The 24,203-nt window shown below is 39.9% G+C and overlaps 1 protein-coding gene and 1 long non-coding RNA gene across 2 annotated transcripts in view; one reads left to right on the top strand and one right to left on the bottom strand.

Annotated features, from left to right (window-relative positions):
- oca2 (OCA2 melanosomal transmembrane protein) overlaps positions 1-13,895 on the top strand; it is a 60,512-nt gene extending 46,617 nt beyond the window's left edge. The window contains 1 exon segment of the mRNA NM_001104792.1: positions 13,132-13,895. Coding sequence (NP_001098262.1) covers positions 13,132-13,219 — 88 coding nt within the window. The 3' untranslated portion in view covers positions 13,220-13,895.
- A 7,953-nt stretch (positions 13,896-21,848) lies between these two features.
- On the bottom strand, positions 21,849-22,972 carry LOC110015033. Its single transcript, XR_002290088.2, has 3 exons — positions 22,856-22,972; positions 22,108-22,563; positions 21,849-22,026 (listed from the first exon to the last, which is right to left on the bottom strand). It is a non-coding gene; the product is annotated as an uncharacterized LOC110015033 (long non-coding RNA).
- Positions 22,973-24,203: the final 1,231 nt, after the last annotated feature.

The following is a 24,203-nucleotide window of genomic DNA, read 5'->3' as shown; positions in this document are numbered from 1 at the left end:
AAAGGACAATGTGAGCTGAGCACAAAAAGAGGATGCTGGAAACGCTAATAATTGGAACCTCCCCCTCCGTGAACAGCGGCATAGACAGCCAAATGCAGCTTCACAGGCGGGGACCGCTCCACCACAGCTAAGTGGTGATGCAGGTCCCCATCTAGAGCTGCAGTGGCTGAACAGCAGCCGACCCAGAAGGAGGGGTTCCAGCTGAGGAAGCACCGGAAATAAAAATGAATAAAAATGAGAATAAACAAGTAAAAATATTGATAAAAACAATAAAACATTAAAATAAGGTAAATTAAAATAACGCGTTAAAATCAGATTCAAGTTCATAAAACAAGATAAAATGGATAGATAAATAAATAAAATAAAAAGTACATATAAATAAATAAATAACTGAATAAATACATAAAAGTAGTAAAAAATTAGCTAAAAGCCAGGTTAAAAAGATGGGTCTTGAGCCTTTTCTTAAAAGCATTAATGCTCTCTGCGGCTCTCAGGTCCTCCGGCAGACTGTTCCATAAACGGGGGCCATAGTGCTGAAATGCAGCCTCTCCATAGGTTTTACTTTTTACAGTTGGAATGGTTAACAGACCAGTGCCAGAGGATCTCAGGGTCCGCGAGGGTTCATACTTCACTAAAAGATCTGATAAATAAGAAGGCGCAAGACCGTTAAGACATTTAAAAACTGTTAAAAGTATCTTAAAATCAATCCTGAAGCATATGGGGAGCCAATGCAGGGATTTCAAAATTGGGGTGATGTGAGCTCGCCTCCTGGTCTTTGTAAGAACTCGTGCAGCAGAGTTCTGGAGAAGTTGAAGGTTCCTAATGTTGGTTTTTGGAAGACCAGAAAGCAGGGCGTTACAGTAATCAACTTTACTCATGATAAAAGCATGCATTAGCATCTCCATATTAGCAAGAGAGAGTAGTGGGCGGACTCTAGCCAGATTTTTGAGATGATAAAAACCAGTTTTAACCACCTGTTTTATATGGGGGATAAAAGTTAGCTTAGAGTCGAAGATAACACCCAGGTTTCTGACTGTTTCTGAATGACTTAATGAAAGTTCCTGTAGCTTCAGAAACTGTTTCTCCCTCTTGGCTTCAGGACCGATAACTAAAATTTCCGTTTTGTCCTGGTTGAGCTGCAGAAAATTATTTGCCATCCATAATTTTACATCTAAAATACAGTTAAAAAGTGCTTCTATTGGTCTTGTGTCATCAGGAGACATAGCTATGTACAGCTGGGTATCATCAGCATAGCTATGAAAGCTGATGTTGTGGCTCCTGATGACATTCCCCAGAGGAAGCATGTAAATGTTAAAAAGCAAGGGGCCAAGGATGGAACCTTGAGGCACACCACAATTAATTTCATGGACCCCAGAGAAGTGCGTGTCCATGCTTACCATAAAGTTTCTCTCCATGAGATACGATTCGAACCACTTGAGAACAGTCCCTGAAAGGCCAAGACTTTTAAGTCTGTTTACAAGGATCAGGTGATCAACAGTATCAAAAGCTGCGCTTAGATCTAGTAGAACTAGTACTGAGATCTGACCTGAATCCAAGGCACATCTGACATCATTAACGATTTTTAACAAGGCTGTCTCTGTGCTGTGGTTCGTCCTAAAGCCAGACTGGTTTATCTCAAAAATGTTGTTTTGAGAGAGAAACTCATTCAGCTGAATAAAAACAAGTTTTTCTAAAACCTTACTTAAAAATGGCAAGTTGGACACAGGTCTGTAGTTATTAAAAATTGAAGGGTCTGAATTAGTTTTCTTGAGTAACGGTTTCACCACTGCCGTTTTAAAGGCAGCAGGAAAAATACCCGTCTGTAGAGAGGAGTTCATGATATTTAAAATCTCACTCTCAAAAGACCCGTAAAAGGATTTAAAAAGTGATGTAGGGATGGGATCTAAAAAACAAGTTGTTGGATTAACTTGGGAGAAAACTCGACCAAGTGTTGCAGCTTCAACCAGGTCAAAACTGTCCAGTGCTTCCTCAGGTAACATCAAGCCAACATAACCAATAGAGAGGCTTTTCTGTTCTTTTATGATGTTAGATCTGACAGAATCGATCTTGCTCCTGAAGTGGTCTGCAAAGTCCTCACACAATGAGGCGGAGGCTGGCATTGGGTTTTTGTTTGCATTTGAGTTGATCAGGGACTCAATTGTGGTGAAAAGGACTCTGGGGTTATTCTTATTTACAGAAATGATGTTAGCAAAATATGAATTTCTGGTCTGTTTTACGGTTTGATTATATAGTTTTAGCTGGTTTTGGTATAATTGATAGTTTATTTCAAGTTTGTGTTTTCTCCAAAGTCTTTCGGCAGATCTACAACGTCTCTTCAATTGTTTAATTTCTTCAGTTCTCCAAGGGGGTGTGGCTTTGGTTCTTATCTTTTTAGACGTTAGTGGAGCTACTGAGTCGAGACTGGATTTTAATTTACTGTTAAAATTTTCAACGAGTAGATCACAGGGGGCCGGCAAGACAAGCGGAGAGTAGGAGCGAACAGATGTAATAAACTTTTCGACCACTTCAGGAGTCAAGTAGCGTTTCTTCACCGTTCTCACAGAGGTCTCTTGCTTTATAAAACCAGTGATGTTAAAAAGCACACAGTAATGGTCAGATACAGCCAGATCCACAACAGCGGACACACTGGTAGGTAAACCATGACTGATGACAAGGTCAAGAGTGTGCCCTCTGTTGTGAGTCGGCTGCATGACGTGTTGTTTAAAATCAAGAGAGGAGAGCAAGTCCAAGAACTGAGTAGTGCAATAGTCCGACTTCCCGTCTGTATGCAAGTTAAAATCACCTGTTATTAAAATCATGTTAAAAGAAGTGTGGACAGATGCTAAAAACTCAGAAAACTCCTCAATAAAAACAGAGCTTGGTTTGGGTGGTCTGTATACTGTGATGCATAAAACTGGAGGGCTGTTAAAAACAAAGGCATGATGTTCAAAGCTGGGGTACTCATCTAATGCAATCTGCTTTACTGCAAAGGAGTTGGACATTATAGATGCAGTACCCCCACCCTTTTTGCCCTCCCTGGTTGAAAAAACAAAGCTAAAATTGGGTGGAGAGGCCTCTGTGAGAACAGTAGATGCATCCGTGCTCAGCCATGTTTCAGTTAAAAAGAGTCCATCAATTTTATAATCATGGATAAAATCATTTATGATAAATGTTTTGTTGGACAAAGATCGAATATTAAAAAGTGCCAAGTTAAGAGAGGGGGGTGGAGTGGTTGTGGAAGCTGCTTCCTCAGGTTTTGGTGTTTCCTTTAGTGGACGAAGCCAGTTAGCGTTTGCTTTTCTCCCAGCACTTCCCCTCATGGAAGACCTGTCTGTAATAATGGTCTTAATGGGATAGACTGGGGGGGCTGGAGGTCGTGGCAAGGAAGCACTGTCAATCGAAGCAGTTTTTTGGGGAATGTGGGGAGGTGATACCAAATCCAGTCAGTCACTTCCACAGACCGATGTCTGCATGGATGAGGAGGAGATCTGGACTGGTGGGGGCATGATGGGGGCTGGTGATGTCTGGACTGAGTGTCTGATGTTGGCAGCTAAAATATTGCTGCCCAGTGGACTGGGGTGAATCCCGTTAGTTTTATAGAATGAAGTTCTGTTCCAGAAAAGATTAAAATTGTCAATAAAAACAAATCTGTTCCTACTGGAAGCAGAGTGGAGCCAGGTGCTCAGACTCAGCAGCCTGCTGAAGCGGCCCTGGCCGAATGTGCGACAGACTGAAACGGTTATTCTGAGAAAAACCCGAGCAGAGACCTTGATTTGAGAACTTGCTGGAGGTGATAATAAAAGACGAAAAATCAAAAAGTGTGGGAAGCCGACTCCCTCCCAACTTCCCACCTGCTCACTAATCATTTCCACCCCGCTGATAACACCCAGATATACTTCCTAATTTACTTGATGGAAGAAGGAAAATGGTCAGTCATCTTGAATAGAAAGTTAATCTAAATCGGATTAGGGCAGAATTCCTTTGGAAATGTTAAATTCAAGTGTTTGCTTTCATGTGTCTTTAACAATGAAAGGAGCAGAATAAGATAAGCATGTAATGATTGATTTCAACAATGATTGGATTCAGAATTTGTGGTTGTTGATATGATTCTTGGTAGATATTTTTTTCATTTTAAATGATCCGATTCACTGACCTAAAATCGATCCAGGACATCTTTAGCCAAACATTAAATCAGAGCTAAATACCAGAGTACTGAACAGTGCAGGTGACATTTTCCAGATTCTTTGTATTTCTTGCAAGATAATCAAGTGTGAATAAAAAATATGTGTACAAACAAACAAGAGAACAAAAATTATTTGTGGTCGTCAATAAATTCTTTATGTTTTTTTATTTGATAGATTGATCCCTGCTGGTGAAATGATTGCAAACCAAGGGGATGGCTTTATAAAGCACAAATCGTAGCTGCATATTCTAACTTGAACGCAACCTTTGGGAGGTTAATGTGATTCTGAATGTGAGAGAAAAAAGCTGCACATGACCTTTAGAAATAAAATTCAGCATTAATGTATTTTGTCCCTTATACTTTCCTGCTCAGTTTTTCTCCTGAGTTCTGGTCAAACGAGCTAAATAATTGGTGTAAAATGCCTCGCTTGTGCGATCTTTAAAAAAGAATTACCTCGCTGAACAGACAGTGGGATGTCCATTTGCATAAGATCTCATTGAAGATGATAGAAACAGTTGCAGCCTGTCGGCTCAGCTTTCTTCTGCTCCAGCTATGTTTACAACAACTGTATAGGAGCATTGCTCTTGGCTACAGCTCCGGCTGTAATTGGCTGCGTGCAGAAAGGGCCACATCTGTTCAGAGAGACAGGTATGAGGGAAAGTGGTCTGTCTGCTTCTTCAGACAGCTGGGACTAAGTAGTGCTGTATCAGGCGGTTGAAATTGAGGGGCTGGATTTGCCCGAAGGGACGTAAATGCCCTATTGACGGGTCATCAAAAAGGAAAATGAAGGACTCTGAAAAGCTCAGCACTTAGTTAGGGTGGCCCCTGTTGCTTCCTTTGAGCTTTTTTCCTCTTCCTTTCTTCAAACCATTAACCCTAGAAGCACCATGAGCCCATCTGTTCCTTCTGTAATTTATACTTGAGTTTGATGGAAATTACCAATTGATACTGCTCATTCTGAATTATGATGTAGATGTAGTCTGACACCACCAAAAGACTTTGAATTTCTTGATCCATCTTTTTTTTTTTTTTGCTTGTTTTTGTTCAAGTATAAACATATTTAAATCAAAAGAAATGCACTTAAAATTTAGGAATGACACCACTCATTTAGTCCTGTAACCCTTGTGCTATACTAGGCACTTTAACATTGGGAGTTGGATCATCTAGACCAGTGTTTTTCAACCAGTGTGCCGCGGCACACTAGTGTGCCGTGGGAGATGGTCAAGTGTGCCGTGGGAAATTGCCCTCATTAACTGAAAAATTAAACATTTCCCATCTCCAGGATTTCAGCTCTCTGTTCATCCAAACAGGCCCTGATAAAACACTGAGGAGTTAGGAATATAAAAGATCGCAAAATACTTTTTCTTTGCGTTTATTTTATTTTATTAAAGACATTTTGATAAGAATGACGTACCGCGATTCAGCTGCAACTCCGGCTGTATTTTGGAAAAGTCCCGTCCTTTTAACTGTCTCCACCAATCATTCTTGGGGAGCTTAATCACATGTCATCAGTCTGACCAATCAGAAGTGGTTAAAGTCTTCACTTCCTTGTCCCGATTTAGCTCGTAAAGTCGCTAAGTTCTTACAAAAATACCAGCTAAAGCTCGTCTTTATCGGTGTAGCTTTCCACAGAATCCGATGTCAGACCGTGGAACAAGTGAACAAAACAAGGAAGCTCAGAGACGCGATCTCCGCCGGCCGTTTAATGCACTACATCTCCCATGATGCATTGGGTTGTGAGAGTGACAGCGCTCAAGGAGATCTGTTGTTAAACGTCTTGAAATCAACGAACACACATCAAACTGTTTTTACATCTTCTAACTTAACTTTTATTGCATCTTTTAGAAAAAAAACAGCTGCAGTTTCAAGCTTTTTCTGCCACAATTATCTCAAAAATGCATGTGAGATTGTGGAGGGACTGTAGATAAATACAGACTATGAGTTTCTCTGTTTTTTTTGTTTTTTTTAATTTTTGGATCCTGGTGTGCCGCGGGATTTTTTTTAAGGTTAAAGTGTGCCGTGGCTCAGAAAAGGTTGAAAAACACTGATCTAGACCCACTAGACAGTGCGCTGAGCCTTTTTTTTCCAGTGATTTGTGAACCTCACTGGTGTCCATGGATTACGTGAAATCTTTCCACCTTTATCCACCTTTGTCATGGTAGGGAGAACACGTCAATGTAAGGGTGGGGTCATCTAAGAGAGAACAGGCCTAGTATAGCACAAGGGTTACAAAGACCCACTCCGATGAAAATTGGGTTTTTGGTGTCTTTAACATGTTCTTATGGCATTTTTCTCATGATTGGGGAGATGTATAAACACAATTAAGCTTATAAATATAATTGTGAATTACCAGTATGAAAAAAACGCTATTTGAAAAAGCTTGTAGCAGCGACGTAGAAGCTACAATCGGTGGACCACAAGCTCCCTGCTCTGCTCCGTTGATGCATCGACCTGCACATAAATAGATCCATGTGGCTCTTTGTTTCCCTCGTCTGAGCTGGAATCTAGATCTAAACTGTACGGCTCAATAGCTGCCTTAATAACGCGGCATCATTACTGTTAGGTTGTGGTTGTGAGGGGCTGTAAGCTAGCGGGAGAACGTATCAACAGATCAAAGGTGAGGTGGCTCTATTCGTACCAACAGTCCCACCCACAACTCAGAGACAAATTCCAAATGAACTAGGGCCACTCTATAGAAATTATGTCTTAGAAAAAAACTTATTTTTCTGTCGTCTAAAAACGGCTGAAGGGATGGGTCAAACTGCGGAGTAGAATTTCCCCATTGTATGATAGATAAAATATCAATTATAGCTGGCATCCACACAACCTCAGGAACTTACACCCGATGATGAATTGTTGTAAGAGCAATCACTGAAGACGACAGCAATGCGCTGGAAACCTGACATGATCTAACAATAGCTCATAATTTTTAGTGATGTTATAGGTAACAGTTCTTATTGAACAGAGCCCTTAAACTGTTGTGAGAGGCAGCAGTGCTGCTGTTGTTCTGTCGCAATGCTCCTGCAGTCAAAGAAGCCAGTCCCTTGGGTTTATCTGGGAAGAGCCATTGAGATTGCATCAGGACTTTCTAAGAACTCCCATCACATGCAATTAAGTCAACGCATGAGGTTGCAAGCTAGAATGGGAAATCACAGATAAGATGAACTTTTTGTGCGGTATTGTGGCAACTTTTTCATCTGCCCTACTCTGCGTCACGCTGTGTCTGTGATGGGGAAATCAGCGTTGCTCGGCAGAAAAAGATTCACTCATGTAGAGGTGACCTTAACTGAGTATGATAACAGTTTCAAGTGTATCTCCCCATCAATCTTAAGTGGCTTTTTCTCCACTGTGATTCAGTAAAGTCACACTGGTCTTACTGTCACGCTCTGACCTTATAAAGCAATATTCCTCAGTAAGCTTATTTGTTTAAAGTATAAATAGCTGATTCAGTAATATAGAAAGGTCTGTGTTTTGTCTGGCCAACACTGTTAAGGCAAGGCAAGTTTATTTGTATAGCACAATTCGTACACAAAGTAATTCAAGGTGCTTCACAAAACAGAAAAATGCATTAAAATCACAATACATCATAGAAATAATCAACGTAAAATTTACTTTAAAAAAAAAAAAATTAAATTGATTTAAAAATAAAGGAAGGAAAGGAAAGAAAAGTGCAGGTAGGACCTTTCAGTCATATACACGGCTAAACAGAAATGTTTTAAGTCTAGATTTGAACATGAACACAGAAGAGGCCTGTCTTACGACTTCAGGGAGGCTGTTCCAGATTTTAGCTGCAGAATATTGAAACGCTGATTCCCCTTGTTTAGTTCTGACTCTGGGCATCAACAGGAGGCCGGTCCCTGAGGTCCTCAGAGTACGAGATGGTTCATATGGCACTAACATGTCAGAGATGTACTTTGGTGCTCGGCCATGGAGAGACTTGTACACAAGCAGAGCTGCTTTGAAGTCTATTCTTTGAGGTACAGGGAGCCAGTGCAGAGACCTGAGCACAGGACTAATGTGATCATACTTCCTGGTTCTGGTCAGGACTCGAGCAGCAGCATTCTGGATGTACTGAAGCTGTTTTACAGCTCGTTTGGAGAGGCCGGTGAGCAGGCCGTTACAGTAGTCTAACCTACTGGAGACAAATGCATGAATAAGTATCTCCAGGTCTGGCTTTGACACTATGTTTTTGATTTTGGCAATGTTTTTCAGATGATAAAATGCCGCTGATGTTACTGACTTGATATGGCTGTTAAAGTTCAGGTCAGAGTCCATGATTACCCCTAGATTTCTGACTTGATTTGAGGGTTTAAGAGACAGAGAATGAAGGTAGCTGCTGACACTTTCTCTTTGTTTCTGTGGGCCTAAAATAATAACTTCGGTCTTGTTTGAGTTTAGCTGGAGAAAGTTGTTCTGCATCCACACACTGATCTGTTGGAGGCAGTGGCTGAGTGAATCCACCGGCCCATATTCACCTGTTGTCAGTGACACATAGATCTGAGTATCATCTGCATAGTTGTGATAAGATATGTTATTGCTGCGTATTAACTGCCCTAGTGGCAGCATGTAAAGGTTGAACAGAAGGGGTCCCAGAATCGATCCCTGGGGCACACCACAAGTCAAGGCCATGTAGTCTGAGACACAACTCCCAATTTCAACAAAATATTTCCTGTCTTCCAGATAAGACTTGAGCCAACTTAGGGCAGATCCAGAGATGCCAACCCAGTCTTGGAGTCTGTGCAAAAGGATCCCATGATCAACAGTATCAAAGGCAGCGCTCAGGTCTAGCAGGATTAAGACAGTGACTTTGCCATCATCAGTGTTCAGGCGGATGTCGTTGGTTACCTTGATAAGAGCAGTTTCTGTGCTATGATGGGGTCTAAAACCTGACTGGAAAACATCAAATGAATTGTTTAATAAGAGAAAATCAGTGAGCTGTTGGTAGACAACTTTTTCAAGGACTTTTCCTAAAAATGGCAGATTAGAGATAGGTCTGTAATTATTCAGTACAGTGGGATCAAGACCGCTTTTCTTCAGGAGAGGTTTAATGACTGCAGTTTTTAAGGCCTCTGGAAATATTCCAGATTGAAGAGACATGTTAACTATTTGAGTAATTGATGGCAACACACTGTTCAGGACAGACTTTAGAAATCTAGTGGGTAACACATCAAGGCAGCATGTAGACGAGCTCAGACGGGTGATGGTCTCTTGGACAGTTTGGTCAGTGACAGGTACAAAGTGAGTCAGCTTAGAGTGAGTAGGTGGCCGTTCGATAGTTATATGTGTTGTGGAGTTGATGGCTTTTTTAATGCCCTGAACCTTGTCATTAAAAAATACAGCAAACTCATTACATTTGGGTGTGCAAACCAGTTCTATTGGTAGCTGGGTTGGAGGGTTAGTTAAACTGTTTACTGTTGTGAAGAGGACACGAGAGTTGCTGCTGCAACTTCCAATGATTTCAGAGAAGTACCTTTCCCTTGTTCTGCATAAGATCTGGTTGTAAGCGTACAACTCCCCCTTATACATTTCATAATGAACCTGGAGTTTTGACTTGCGCCACTTTCGCTCAGCTCCGCGGCACTGTTGTTTCTGTGCCCTGACTAGATCATCGTTCCTCCAGGGAGCTTTCTGTCTATGTTTTCTCAATTTAACCTTCATAGGGGCAATGGCATCCAGAACATTCAAGATGCTAGAAGTAACAGAATTCAGCATTTCATCAACATTGGCACCAGAGGCGTTTTCAGGGTTTATCATTTCTACAAACTGTGCCCTAGTGCTCTCATTTATTTGTCTCCTTTGGACAACTGCAGGGCCAGGCGGTGGTTTGGGAGCAACAGACAACTGTTAAAGTTTTCCATTTCTAAGTAGCCCTAAAATATTTTTTGTTCCTAGTTATTCATTATTAAAAGGGCCACCTACTGCTGTGTACAGAATTAATTGATATGTTAAATATGTTAATATGTTAAATGAATTAAAATATGTTATTTCATGATCAACATTAACTACAACAGCAACAAAAATGTCTAATAAAAAGATACTTTACATAATGTTAAGGTCTAGAATTTCACAAAAGTACATTTTTTTAGATCAAAATGAGATGTTATACATGTTTTACTAAACTTGATCTCACAGCATCAATGAGTTTGAATGAGTTTTCAATACCCTTATTTAAATTCAAGTTTACCAAAATTTTCTAAAAATGACCAATTTGTTTTAATGTACATTGTTTTGCCAAGCTTTTTACCATTTTCACAAGTTCGAGAGTATTTTTTTAAAGAATTTGATAGAGTTTATATAATCTTTAAAGCAAATTTCATTGATTGACAAAGTAAAATAAAAAAGTTGTTTGAGTGTACCAGTGGGAAATATAATAAACATTGATTTCTTACAGCAGAAAGGCAAAATCCAGCAATTATATATATTTAAGTTTTTCTCATTTACGCACATTAAACTGTGACGTCTTCCTGACTCTACAAGATCAACAGAATACAGCAATCAGACTATCCTAAACATGGATCACCACAATAATTTAAGCTAAATATCTGGCAACCAAAATAGGGTCATGTATTAAAAAGAGCATAATGGTAGTTGTGGGTTCAATGTTACTGTTGTGTATTTGTCCTCACGTCTACTTGCTTGTTTTTTTTTTTTTTATCGAGCAGCAATGAGACCAACTGTCTCAAAAAACGATTCCCAATATTTTCTCAGTAACAACATCAGAGTTTTGATACGTATCAATGATGATTTTGTTTTTGTAGTCCAAGCGTAATTTGTGTCATAGACTGGAGGCAACTAGATCCACTGCCCTCCAAGATGCCATGTGTTCATGTGGGACATGGCTGACATCCAAAATGAGAAACCATCTGCAGTGCTGGAGTCATCTAAGAGGCACATCTCAGATGGGCAATGCAATATCAACCGCAGTGTCATGTCTGCACCATTACTGTTGCATCAGGGCAGAAAGTGGATTTTTGCTCGGCAAAACAAACTCAGTGTTTTTGAGGGTCTCTGATATGTTTGTCAACTTTGAAAGATTTACAGTAGTGGAATCATAGCCAAAACTTTTAGAAGCACTTCTTTAAGGTACTTTTTCACCGTCCAATGTGTTCCTCTCAAAATTTTTGTCTATATATTTCTTGGAAAAAGAAACTGAACAGTCCCGACTGGGTTGATAGCACACAATTTAAACTGGTCAATATTGTTGTTCTGTTTGTAAGACTATAAATGGTCAAGAGTAGCTCATTACTAACTAAGACATTTTTATTTATCCGAGATCCTAATGAGATGCAGTTGTTTTTGCCTTTAGGATAAAGTGACTGCAGCATTGAGTTAGATCGGAGATCAAAAAGGTTAAAGATGAGTTTCTCACTTTTGATTAAGTTTGCCAGAAACCACCAGATAGTATTTAAGTAAGTTAAGCATAGTATTTATCAACTGAAAGATTTTACAAATGAAATAACCTGATAAGCCACACAATAAAGTTATGGGAAGGTGAAGTACCCAGAGAGCAAGGCCAAGTGGGCCCCATATGGTTTGACCCTTGTGCCATCTTAGATGACCCCACCCTTACATTGACGTATTTTTCCTACCATGACAAAGGTGGATAAAGGTGGAAAAATCATGTAATCCATGGACACCAGTGAAGATCACAAATCATTAAAGAAAAAAGGTTCAGCGCACTGTCTAGTGGGTCTAGATGACCCAACTCCCAACGTTAAAGTGGCTAGGATAGCACAAGGGTTAAAAGTGGGCAGAAAATGTGGGGCTCGAATGGGTTTATCCACAGTTTCTGTGGTGGCCAGCCTTGCGTTTGCCCACATTGGCTTAAGTGGAGGCTAGCGCAGCAAACCAGCTCATCCCAGATACAGGTCAGTACATTTCTGCCCACTTTTAAACCATATGGGGCCCACTTGGCCTTGTTGGCTGGGGTAGAAGGTAGGATAAGGTCAGAAGTAAGCATTTTTAAGCAAAATCATGATTTCATGCTTAGGAAGAGAAGCACAGATGCTATATTTTCTTTGGGGACGCTTCTGGAGAAGAACAGAGGAGCTGCATTGTGTCTTTGTAGATCTCAAGAAAGTCTATGACAGAATACAGAAAGAGGAGCTGTGGTTTGGATGAGGAAGTCTGGAGTTAAGGAGGTTGTTGGAGTTGTTCAGGACATGTATGAGAGCTGGAAGACAGCGGCAAGATGTGCTGTAGGGGGAGTTCAAGGTGGAGGTGGGGCTGTACCAAGGATCAGCTTAGAATTCGTTTGCTGTGGTGATGGACAGACTTACTGATGAGGTTAGACAGTAATCTCTGTGGGCCACGATGTTTGCAGATGACATAGTGATGTGTAGTAAGAGCAGAGAGTAGGTGGAAGAACATGTGCAGATGTGGAGGTTTTCTCTGGAAAAAAGAGGAATGAAGGTCAGCTGCAGTAGACCTTTGGGTGTAAATAAGAGACCCTGAAGTGGAACAAAGAGGTGAAGAAGGTTGAGGAGTCGCAATTGGTTGGGCTTATTAGACTCAAAGTACAGTTAACAGTCCAGAGCTAAGGAGAGTGTGAATGAGGTAAAGAGGTATGCGCAAACAGGTTGGAACAAATGGATGAAGGTTTCAGGTGTAATGTGTGACTAAAGAATGCTATTTAGAATAAAAGAAAAGGTGCAGAAAACTGTGGAGAGAGCAGACATGTTGTTGGTTTAGAGACAGGAGGCAGAGCTGGGGGTAGCAGAGATGGTGATGTTGAGGTCCTCTGGGAGTAATAAGGATGGATAGAATCAGGAATGAATCTATCAGAGGAACAGATTATTTTATGAGATGGTGCTCCTCCACCTGTGCCGTTGACCTGTTAAGACAAAAATCTGGATTCTAAAGTCTTTCATGTTCAAGTCTAGACTTTTTTTCCCCCATTTGCCTTAAAACTGAAAAAAAATGATTTTCTCTTTATCTTGACTTTACAGGTTGGGGTTCCCCATGATGATAATGACATGTATGATCGCCATGTGCTACCTGCTGGCCACTCACGTCGGCCTTGGCTGGAACATGTGAACCCAGCTGCTGCTCAGAGCCAAAGTGTGTGTGTGTGTGTGTATGGGTGCGTGAGCGTGCACGTGGCCAATGCAACAGCCTCAGCTCACTGTAACATGCTGTGTAACCTGAGAAACTGATCAGATTACAGCATGAGGCACTGTAACTACATTTTTATAAGCATGGAGCGGCGCTCCCAGTGAAGTGTGGACCATCAGGGACCAGATGCAAAGGAGTCTTGACAAAAATGACTAATTCCACACTGGTGTTCATGGTGCTACAGTCAGTGATTACAGCGATAATCTCTGACCCCATTCTTATTCAGACTTAGAGGATCTGTTCATACGAAAAGCAGATTATCTTTTCTTTATCTTCACACATTTAGAATCCCTTTAATATTAAAAAAAGACCAACAGAAAGGGATTTTTTAAAACAACTAATGTCTGTATTTCTTAATTAGATCCCCGGTTAAAAATAAGCATAAATTAAACTTGACTCATAAACTGACTTACTCTAGTTAGTCATGCTAAGTACAGAAGGAGTCATTCATCATGAAAACAGCTGTAAATGAGATGAACAGCTGTTTGACATTACAAATTTAAATCTGTTTTCTGTATTAACTCTACCCCCTGCTGAATGTAACATTCAGTCACTTTCATGAACAATAAAGACTGTCATGTCGCTGGACTTTATTGTACTCTGTGAATTTGCCTCATTATTTCAATTCAGTTGCTTAAAACAGTCTATATTGGACAAAACCACAATTTCTACTCATTTTGGTTTTGATTATGAATGTTTTTGTTCTGTAAATAAAAACAAAGATGCTCCACTTTTGTCAGGTGGCTTGTGTAAGGAACTTTTTTATGTTTGTTACCTAAATTCTGTTTTTACAGAAATCGTTTCGGACATGTTGTCCAACCGGTTCCACTTATATTTCCTGTTTGATGAAGAGTTTAAACCTTGTGCTGTCCTATGACCCCACCCTTACATTGACGTGTTTTCCCTACCATGACAAAGGTGGATAAAGGTGGAGAGGATTCATGTAATCCATGGACACCAGTGAAGATCACAAATCATTGAAGAAAAAAGGTTCAGAGCACTGTCTAGTGGGTCTAGATGACCCAACTCCCAATGTTAAAGTGGCTAGGAAAGCACAAGGGTTACAAAAAAACAATACAAAAAAACAAGCCAGGTCAGTTCACAAAGTAACCACTTGGCTTGTTGCACAAGTTTAATTTCAGTTCTTCTGTCCTGGTATATTTGATGTCATGTTGAACAAAAATGGAGACCTGATCTTTTGATTGACAGAAGACTTAAGCATCTTCAGCTGTACAATGGATTCTCTAGGCCTGTTCAAGACAACTGTCAAGCTTCTTTGTCTTACATTTGTGAGACTCTTGACGTTTACTGACATCAAATCAGATTCAAATAAAAACATCAGCAACAACCATGCCAGAAAAATGACTTTAATACAAATGTTTTTTTTTTGGCAGTCTCTTGTTTTTTTTTCTCCATTGTTTTTAGCAGACTGCCTGTAAAAGCAGCAACACTGATTCAGAATTTCCAAAGTGTGCATAAAAAAAATCCTTTTTACACCATTGGAATTTGAATTTATTCATTTCAAGTAATCAAAACACAAAAAGATACAAAAGATGAAAAGTGAGTAAGGTATACATCTATACGAACATATGCCAAATTTAAGACGATTAATCATTACCTGATTGGAAAATCCAAAATAAAATAGAGACATATCTATAAATATACGCCCACATGCACATGTTAATGGTGCTAATTATATTATTCTGAATCATAAACCTTATACATACAGTTAGTCAAAAACAGTTTAGTTAATTGCTTGAAAAGGAGTGGGAGGAAGCGAGTTTATATGGGGGATTCACAAAAGGCAACAGAAAATTGACCAGCTTTAAATTATTCATGTAAGCAGTGTTCCTGGCCTCCAATTACGGTAACCCATTCTATTTCTGGCCCTCCATGCTTAGAATAGACATAAAATCTGCATTCACTTTCTCATTCAAATTTGATGTGTGTGTGTGGGGGGGTGAGGAGGGGAACTATATGCTTGAAAAAGTCACATTCTTGAATTAACATTGAAGAGATGATGTCAGGTAAGTTAGGTTGTTTTTTAATTAAGAGTTTGGGTTCAAAGAGGAGAAGCAAACCTTTCTATTTTTCCAGTTTGGTGAAAATATGTCTGCAATGTAACAATACACATAATTTGTGCTATAAACAACCAAACAAAAAACAAATAAAAAACAAGCTGATCTGGGATAATGTCTATAGTTGCTGAGAAAGAACTTTCCGTGATTCTCTAATACCTTAAACATGAAATACAAGCATTTGGATTAGAAAAAATGGGAAACTTCAGCACTTTGTGTGGTGTCTAAGTACCACTGACTGTTGTTAAAAGAAAAGTTTACATTTCACATAGTAAAACTTGAAAATAAAATGTTTTTTTTTTTATATTCTGCTTGTCCAAAGCATGGATATAAAGAAGCAAATCATCTATTTTGGTGTTTCATGAAGGTTAAAAGTGATATAAAATTGATCCAGCTTTTTGATTTTATTAGAGAAGCAGTATTTGTTTTAAAAAAAAATTTCAATGAGTTCTTGGACAGGATTCACATTCAAGTCCCATGTCCAATATCTTGCTATCGTCTCTTGCATAGTCAAGACACAAAAACGCTATACATAGAAAATAATTGAATGAATAAATGAAAAGTTAAAACTTGGTTTTGACATTTCTTTTCTCCTTACCATTACTTGATTTTATTTTTTTTCTTAGCAGGACTGTTTGTTTTCATGATTGGATGTTGTCCTAGTCCATTTAGATTTTTTCTCCCTTGTGAAATCTTCACCCCTAAACTTCTTTTCTAACTGTTGGAGTTCTGTTAAGTCCGTCTAAGAATTAAGCCAGAAGAAAAGATCTGACGGAGACGCAGCAGGGCTGCTCATTCCCAGTCCCCAAGATCTACCACCCTGACTGTTTTCCAGTCTCTCCATGCCCTGTTAGCTGCTGATTAGCTCAATCAGATGTCTCAACATTCTGATTGAATGAACACACCTGGTCCAGGTAATCAGCAGCAAGCAGTGCAGGGGGAGCTGGGAAACAGGCAGGGTGGTGGATCTCGAGGAGCAGGAATGAGCAGGCCTAAGCTCCTGTGTCTGTCTCAGTGGTACACCTTTCTCGATCTCAATCTGCATTGTTCAGTTAATTTTCTGATTCCTTTTTATTTTATGGTTGATTTAAGGAGTTTTACAGAGGAAAAATACTTTAAATCCAATTGTGCCATACAATTATGGAATTTAAATGGAAACATGTAGAATGAAAAACAACAGGAAAACCTTACAGAGGTAGACGGATCACGAGAACTTTGTTTTTCAGAAACATGTTTTATTGGATTTTAAACAGGATTTCAGAAGATAAACAAATTGCAAACCCCAGAAAAATACATCTTTCCTCCTTGGAAACCTATCATGACTTATTGTCAGTTCAACATTTACTTTTAGATTATCAGCAAAGCATTAATGCTGTTATGATTCCATCAGTTTAGGAAACAAAATGCCTCAAGTCCCAAAAACATACAGTTTACTTTTCAGCACTTTCCCTGTTAGCTAACAGACACCGTGATAAATGTCCTGCCTGTCAGCGGCTGAGTCCCATCAACACCCCCAATCTGCATAAGTCCTGATCATCCTCAGCACAAATGACAGTGTGCCCAGAGCAGCGTGCTGCTCTAGCCTGGAGCGGCACTCATGCAAACACTGGCCTGGGATCAAATCGCAGCCTGAATCTGTCCCTGTGTTTACTCTCAGTGCTTTCCCAATGGCTGAAAAGTTAATGCTGCAATGTGTGCAATCCAGTTCGGTGAATGATCAACAGCAAATATGACTGGGGAACATTTTTTCAGTTATTTGGAACTTTATTTCAGTTTAAATATGTGATGAACTCAAAAAAAATCAATACTGTTTCTGTGATAATGACATTGGAAAGCCCAGTTCAATTTCTAACTGAGTACAACCACAAGGGGGCATCATCTAGTGCATTTATGTGCTGGTCCCAAGTCTGGGTAACTAAAGCCAAATCAGTCATGTGATTCACAAACAGACCTTTTTCATACCGGACTGTGGCCGTGGCCCGGGCTTAACAACAACCGCCTCCGGTGCTTTTGACCTACGGGAGGCTGAAATTGGACAACAGTTGCTCAAAGATGGAGAGGAGAAAGATGTGTTTGTGGGCAGAGAGAGATAAAAGAAGAAAGGTGGATATTGTTTTTCTTTTTACTTATTGTTCAGCAAACTTTGCATATTATGTACATACATCTCAAATACAATTTGAAAAAAAGGAGTTGTTTGGAATGTCATTTAATGCAAATACCAGCAAGTAAAAAAACAAACTTTGAACTGAAGTAAAATTTAAGTGTTTTATTTGAGAACAACTGGATACTAAAATGTTTTTTAAACTGCTTTCAGTATGAAATATATACGGTTAACCTCCAAAAACTGTTTTGGAGTGTTTCATTATGAAATTTGTGAGTAGAATAGCGAAAAAAATTTACATTTTGACATTTAAAACTGGCGTTGCTGCCTGAAATCCGTGCATACCCTCAGAACGTTTCCAAAACACATTGGATATCCGTTTCCTTGGAATGCTGCTCGTGCATCCCAAATATACCATGACAGAAGGTAAATAAATAAGTGCAATTCATCAATGCATTCCATGTATATCCATGCTTGTATTTCAATGCATTCATCCCTTAATGCCTATAAATATGCATAAAAAATAAATGTGCATTCTTTGGCTCCAAAATTACCCACATTTAGCATCAACATATCAGCAAAAACATAAAAGGGAGGTTTTTTTTTTCGTGGCGTATCCTGCCTTTGCCCAAAAGCAGCTGATAGGCTCCAGCAACTATGTGGCCCTGAAAAGGATTCAGTTGGTTCTGAAGATGGATAGACACTAAATTGATAAAAGCTTTCAACATTTTGTCGTGCCTTAAATGTTTTGAAATTTTTACTAAGTAAGTTTATAAGGGCATTTTTTATAGCTAAAGCAGAAATAAAGCATTAGAAGAATGTTCTGTGTAATGATGAAATCTCTTTGACTTTGTTTTATTTTAAGTGTGACGTTACAAACGGATAAAAGGATGTACCAGTAAGTTAATAAATTCAAATTAGTTTAAAAACTGAAAAAGAACATTTTTTTGGACCTGTGTGGTGCTTTAAATAGTGCAGTAAGAGTGACTGGTTCAATTCCCGACTCGTTAACAAACCGTTGCTATAAAAGCTGACTCTGTGTGAAGATCCTTCATGGACCAGAACCTCCCTGCTCTGATGCAGATAGAGTAGTGTGGTGGCAGTGTCTCTGTGCTTCCAGTGAGATCGTGCTGGTTCAATTCCCAGTTAGGATAAGGGTCCTTAGGAAGTAGATGTCATAGTCTGTGTCTTTAAACTTGATTGTTGATTTTTAAAACATGTGGAGCGTGTTCAGCTCAAAAGAACAAAGCAACACAGTTCTGCTGTAGACAGATTAGCACAGTGGGAGTGTCTCTGTCCTTGAAGCAGGAGAGTGCAGGTTCAAGTCCTGGCTAGTTGCATCACAATTCATGCTTGGGGTGAGGAAGAGTCAGGGATGCTGAGAGGGGGGGTGGCTTCATCTTTAGTCTGGTAGGAGATCAATGACTTCTGTGCTATAAGATAGGTGATGAAGGTTGATATTAGAGCTACAGCTAACTGGTAGTGAGACAGGTACCTATAAGACTAGAACCAACAGGAGGGCTAGACTAACTATGAACAGGGGGTGTAGATTTTTCTACTACATAGAAACTGCAACTAGATCATACTAGTACCTTCATTACTGATACTATACTTTCATAACTCTTGTCTTTCATAACTCTAAAAGTGCTCATATTATTAACTATTTGTAGAAATATAAAACCTAAATTGTTGCTAATTATATTAATAGTCTATAAATAAAAGTTTTACTTACACCACCATCCCTCACCTGCCCACCACCTCCAGGTGTTGCTCTACCTGTATTGCATCTATGGTACACAGACCCTCCACACATCCAAGCTGCATTCTGCATGGATCTATCTAAATGCACATCTTCTTCTGGGATCCTCTTCTCCTGGTCCTCCTTCCTCAGGCATGGGGGGGCAAAGATAGAGCCCCCTTTTCCTCGCGTCCTGACTCCTCCTAGCCGCAGCTTGAATTGTGAGGCAACTGAACACCTCAATGTGCCTGACTGGGACTTGAACCTGCACTCTCCTGCTTCAAGGACAGAAACACTCCCACTGTGCTAATCTGTCTACAGCAGAACTGTGTTGCTTTGTTCCTTTGAGCTGATGACTGTCAAGGAGCGGCAAAAACCGAAAACAACAAAACTGAGACGGGGAATTGAACCAGCGCTTCTCTGCTTTGGAGATCAAGTCAGTTCCATCGCACTATTCTGTACATCAGTCAGCACTTCGTCGATCACCATTTTTCCTCCATCTGGTGCTTTCTGGGATTTGAACCAGCACCTTCTTGCTCTACTGTCTCCTTTCATCTCCATCAGTGGAACCTTGAAGCTGAAGTTTGATTGACAGTTGACGACCTCACATCACCAGTTGCTGCCGCTTCACCGTAAGTGTTTTGTTTTTTTCCTTAAAAGAGCGTTGGTTCACATCCTGAAAGTGGATCACGGGTGGATGGAGGCTTTAGTGAAGCGTGTGATAGAAACTTGTGTGTTTACTTTGTTCTTTTTCTCCAAGCAGGAACTCTTTCTTTTGCTGATGATGCAGCCATATTACTTTTTTGATGGGAGTATAATCTTCATACGTCGTCATTAAAATCTCCGACTCCGTTTTACTAAAGTATGGCGCTCTCTATTTAATTACATTTTTTTTTCTGTTAACCAGGTACGGTGCAGTTTTCTCATTTTATCATGTTCTTTTTGTGTTACTCTACATGCTGTGGGGGGAAGGTGCTTATGAAAATGCGCACTGAGACTGCTGTGAGCTCTGGCCGAGGGGGAAAAACACAGAAGAAACTCTGGACAGCATTGTGAATTTTTGTTTTCTGTTAACAAAGATTAAAAGAGATTGACTCAGCATCCAAGCGCGGCCTTTTATTCACTGGAACACAACGCAGAGCAGAAAAGTCCACCCAGTTACAGCAGCACCGCACCGTTACCAACCTGCTAACAGGTTATGGGCCCAGGAGACGCCTGATACTATAAAGTGTGTTTTCCACTTTTGTGAGGAAGTCGACACCATGAGCAGACGAACAGCTGATACAAGCCGCTGGTCCCGGCTTCTGTTCGACGGAGATGAGAACTATGACCTATGGGAAACCAAGTTCTTGGGTCACCTTCGACTACAAGGATTGAAAGACGCCATTCTGAATGCGCCTGACCCTGATGATGACGATGAGGATCCAGCTAAAAATGCAAAGGCATGTGCTGAACTGATCCAGTTTCTGGATGACAAGAGACTGTCCCTGGTGATGCGTGAGGCAGCAGATGATGGCCGCAAGGTGCTACAGATCCTGAGAGACACCTACCAAAATAAAGGAAAGCCTCGTATCATCAGTCTTTATACTGAACTGACTTCACTGAAAAAGCCGGCCTATGAAAGCGTGACAGAATATATAATCGGCGCTGAGACAGCCATCACGGCCTTGAGAAACGCCTGAGCGATGGTCTGCTGGTTGCCATGGTCCTGAAGGGGCTACCTGAGTCATTCCAACCATTTGCAATCCATGTGACACAACAGGATGAGACCATGTCATTTGCAAAGTTTAAAACAAAGCTACGGAGCTGTGAGGACACTGAAAAGATGTGTGCGACCGCAGCAGGTGACAACGTGATGAATGCCCGCGTGCACCAGAGGGAGACCTGCCAGCCCAGGTGAGCGAGGAGCAGAGAAGGCGACAAAGGACTTTGTATGCTTCAGATGCGGCCTGTAGGGACACCTGGCCAGAACCTGCCAGCGCAAACTGTGGTGCAGCTTGTGCAAAAGCAGCACGCACCGGGACAGCACCTGCAGACGCAGACAGCACCTGCAGACGCAGACAGCGCAGAGGACGAGACGACGCACACAAAGCCTGCAGCGAGACGATAGACCAGGAGAAGGAGTTTGCTTTCCGAGTGAGCGAGGGAGCAGAAATTAGATGGTCGACTGTGGAGCAACTTCACATATCATCACTGATCACAGGAAGTTCAGACGTTTTGATGAGAACTTCCAGGCTGGACCACACTGTGTGGTGTGGTCTGGCTGACGGCACAAAGTGTAAAGGGGTGGCGGAGCGTCGTGGTGATGCGGAGGTCTGTTTGATTGACAGCAGAGGCAAATTTAATTTGTGGGCCCTCTAACTGATCAGTAGCACCAACAAAATGCAACTGTTATTGTAATATAAATGAGATCTCTCTATTACTACATTTTGTGAATGTATTATTGTTGTTGCTGAAGAATTGAATACAGTTTATTGCTTGCATGTTGGATGCACATTTAGTGGTGCCAAAAAAAATTAAAGGTGAAAAGAAAAAAATATGAATGAAAAATGTATATAGATATTGTCATGATCTCGCGGGATTTCTGACAGACCCAAACGCTGGAACCCGGAAGGACACTAGGAGACGTAAGGCGATTTAAGTGAGTTTAATTCTCAGAGGGTGAGTATATTGCAGGATTCTTGATGTGGCGTGGCGGCTGACTGGAGGTTTGTGGCAGGACGGCCCTGAGTGCGTGGCTTCGGCTGAATCCAAGAAGGGGAGCGAGAGCGGAGGATTGCGACCCGTGGTTCACTCGTGATGAGGAAATTTCCTGAGAGTGGAGCAGAGAGGAACAGTTAGCCAGGCTGGAACTAGACAAGGCATAAAACATGAGCTGGCCAGACATAAGCACCGTGGAAGGAACAACGGACTGGCGTTGAAAACAGGTCCTGGATCTCCTTAAGTAGGCGGGGATGAAGATGAGGTGGAACCAGCTGGTCGAGTCCAGAGCAGATCAGGACAGGGGGAGGAGGTAGGTAATTGACAGAGGCACCATGTCAGATATATATTTTTTAATGTAACATTAGGCACTCAACAAATGACATTCACAAAACTCCAACTTATTAAAAACAGCAACTTAATAGAAAATCAAATAACGATAAAACAATACAAAATAAAGAACACAACAGCTCAATGATGGGGAATTTGGAAAGTCAGAGTCTTTATCTGTCTGAAAAGGACCTCTTTGCACCAAATCCATTCTTCCTGGATCAGAGAGTGGTTGGCCGTTCAGCTGGACCAAACTTACCAGCAGCAGCATCAACGTTTTCCCTTTCAACAGATGTGGTCACAGGAGTTTCTTCTGCAGCTAAAAAACAAGCATTATTATTATTCAATAATCAATGACAAAGCTAATAAAATAAGAATACTAATAATAGTTTACTGGCTCATTTAAAATCTGTGTGCAGGTTTTTCACAATTTCATGATCTTTTTATATATTTATGAGAGGTTGATTGTTTGATTGTATATTTGCATGAGGTCATATTTGTTTATTTAAATATGAACAATTTGGGACTTCATTCTCTACAGCTGCTGTTTATGTAAAAAGGGGTTATGCAGACACTGTTTTTTAAAATACTTTACATGCTATTAAAGTTACCTGAGATGACATCTTCAGTGATGTCAGGAACATCTTGGGATGTGGACGCTGCACCACCTCCAATACTTTTTGAGAGCAGAAGAAACTTTTGGTTGGGAAGAAACTGTGCAAAACATCCTCATAAAACCAAAACTGCAAAATACAATTAAGAAATAAATGTACCCATTTATAAATAATAAATGTGAACACTAACTTGAGTAGAAATGGAAATAGACACATTTATACACTTCTTTATTATTATTTTGTATGTTCATAATTTTAAAATTAGTACATTTATTTTGTTCGTCATTTATAAATGAGAAAATCTATTTCCTGTTTGTATTTGGCAGTTTTGATTCTCCATATTTCATGCTAATGCAATATTTTAAGACACACTCATTGTTGTAAAAGTCAGACTACCTGACTGTCTATAACAGATAAACAGCAGTTTTTACTGACATAAACCGGAAATGCAGATTGCACTAAAAATTTGTTAGCAAAAATAATGAAACAATACGATAACGTGAGTTAAAACATTTATTTATCAGCCACCGTTGTCATTATTTACTTTTCTCTGCTCTCTGCCGTTTTGGAAGGTCCTGTCTGACCTCATCTTGGAAACTTGGGTATCAAAATTGTTTTTTAGTTTTCCATTGGAAATTACGACAAACGGGATAGTTTTGTGCAATCTTAACCTCGGATTGATTAGTATTTTACCTAAATCGCACAGCTGCACAGAAAGGCAGGAGAAGAATACAATACAGCCCCACTTGGGCCCCAACATCCTCCATACTTACCTTGTGACTGATGTTTAAATTCTTCATCTTTTTTCAGCTCCTGATGGATAAAGTCTCTTTGGCATAAAGTTCTCTTGTATGGAAGCGATTTTGTAGCATTAATAAAAAGCAAAGTCAAAACCAGAAATGCTTTTTCATTTTCAAAATGAAGCTGCATTTTTTGACTAAAAAAGAAAATGAAAAAGCAATCCACCAAAATGCTTTTCCATTTCCTTCCTCAACACAGCTTATTCTGTCACTTAATTAAAATTAAAATGGTATTTGACATTTCATTTTCAAAACGTTCCATGGTAAATGTGTAGCATAATTCATTTAGAAATGTTTAATTTGACATTTAAAATGGATTAATAGAAATGCTTTTTAATTTTCAAAATGAAGCTGCATTTTTTGACTCAAAATTAAAAAGAAAAAGCAATACTTCAAAATGCTTTATCATTTCCTTCCTCAACACTGCTTATTCTGTCACTTAATTAAAATGATAAAGAAAATGGTATTTGACATTTCATTTTCAAAAAGGTCCATGGTAAATGTGTAGCAAAATTCATTTAGAAATGTCTTATTTGACAATTAAA

The sequence above is a fragment of the Oryzias latipes genome, chromosome 4 (assembly GCF_002234675.1).
Source record: "Oryzias latipes chromosome 4, ASM223467v1".
In the NCBI taxonomy this organism is placed as follows: Eukaryota; Metazoa; Chordata; class Actinopteri; order Beloniformes; family Adrianichthyidae; genus Oryzias; species Oryzias latipes.
This window is presented reverse-complemented; position numbering and strand designations above follow the sequence as displayed.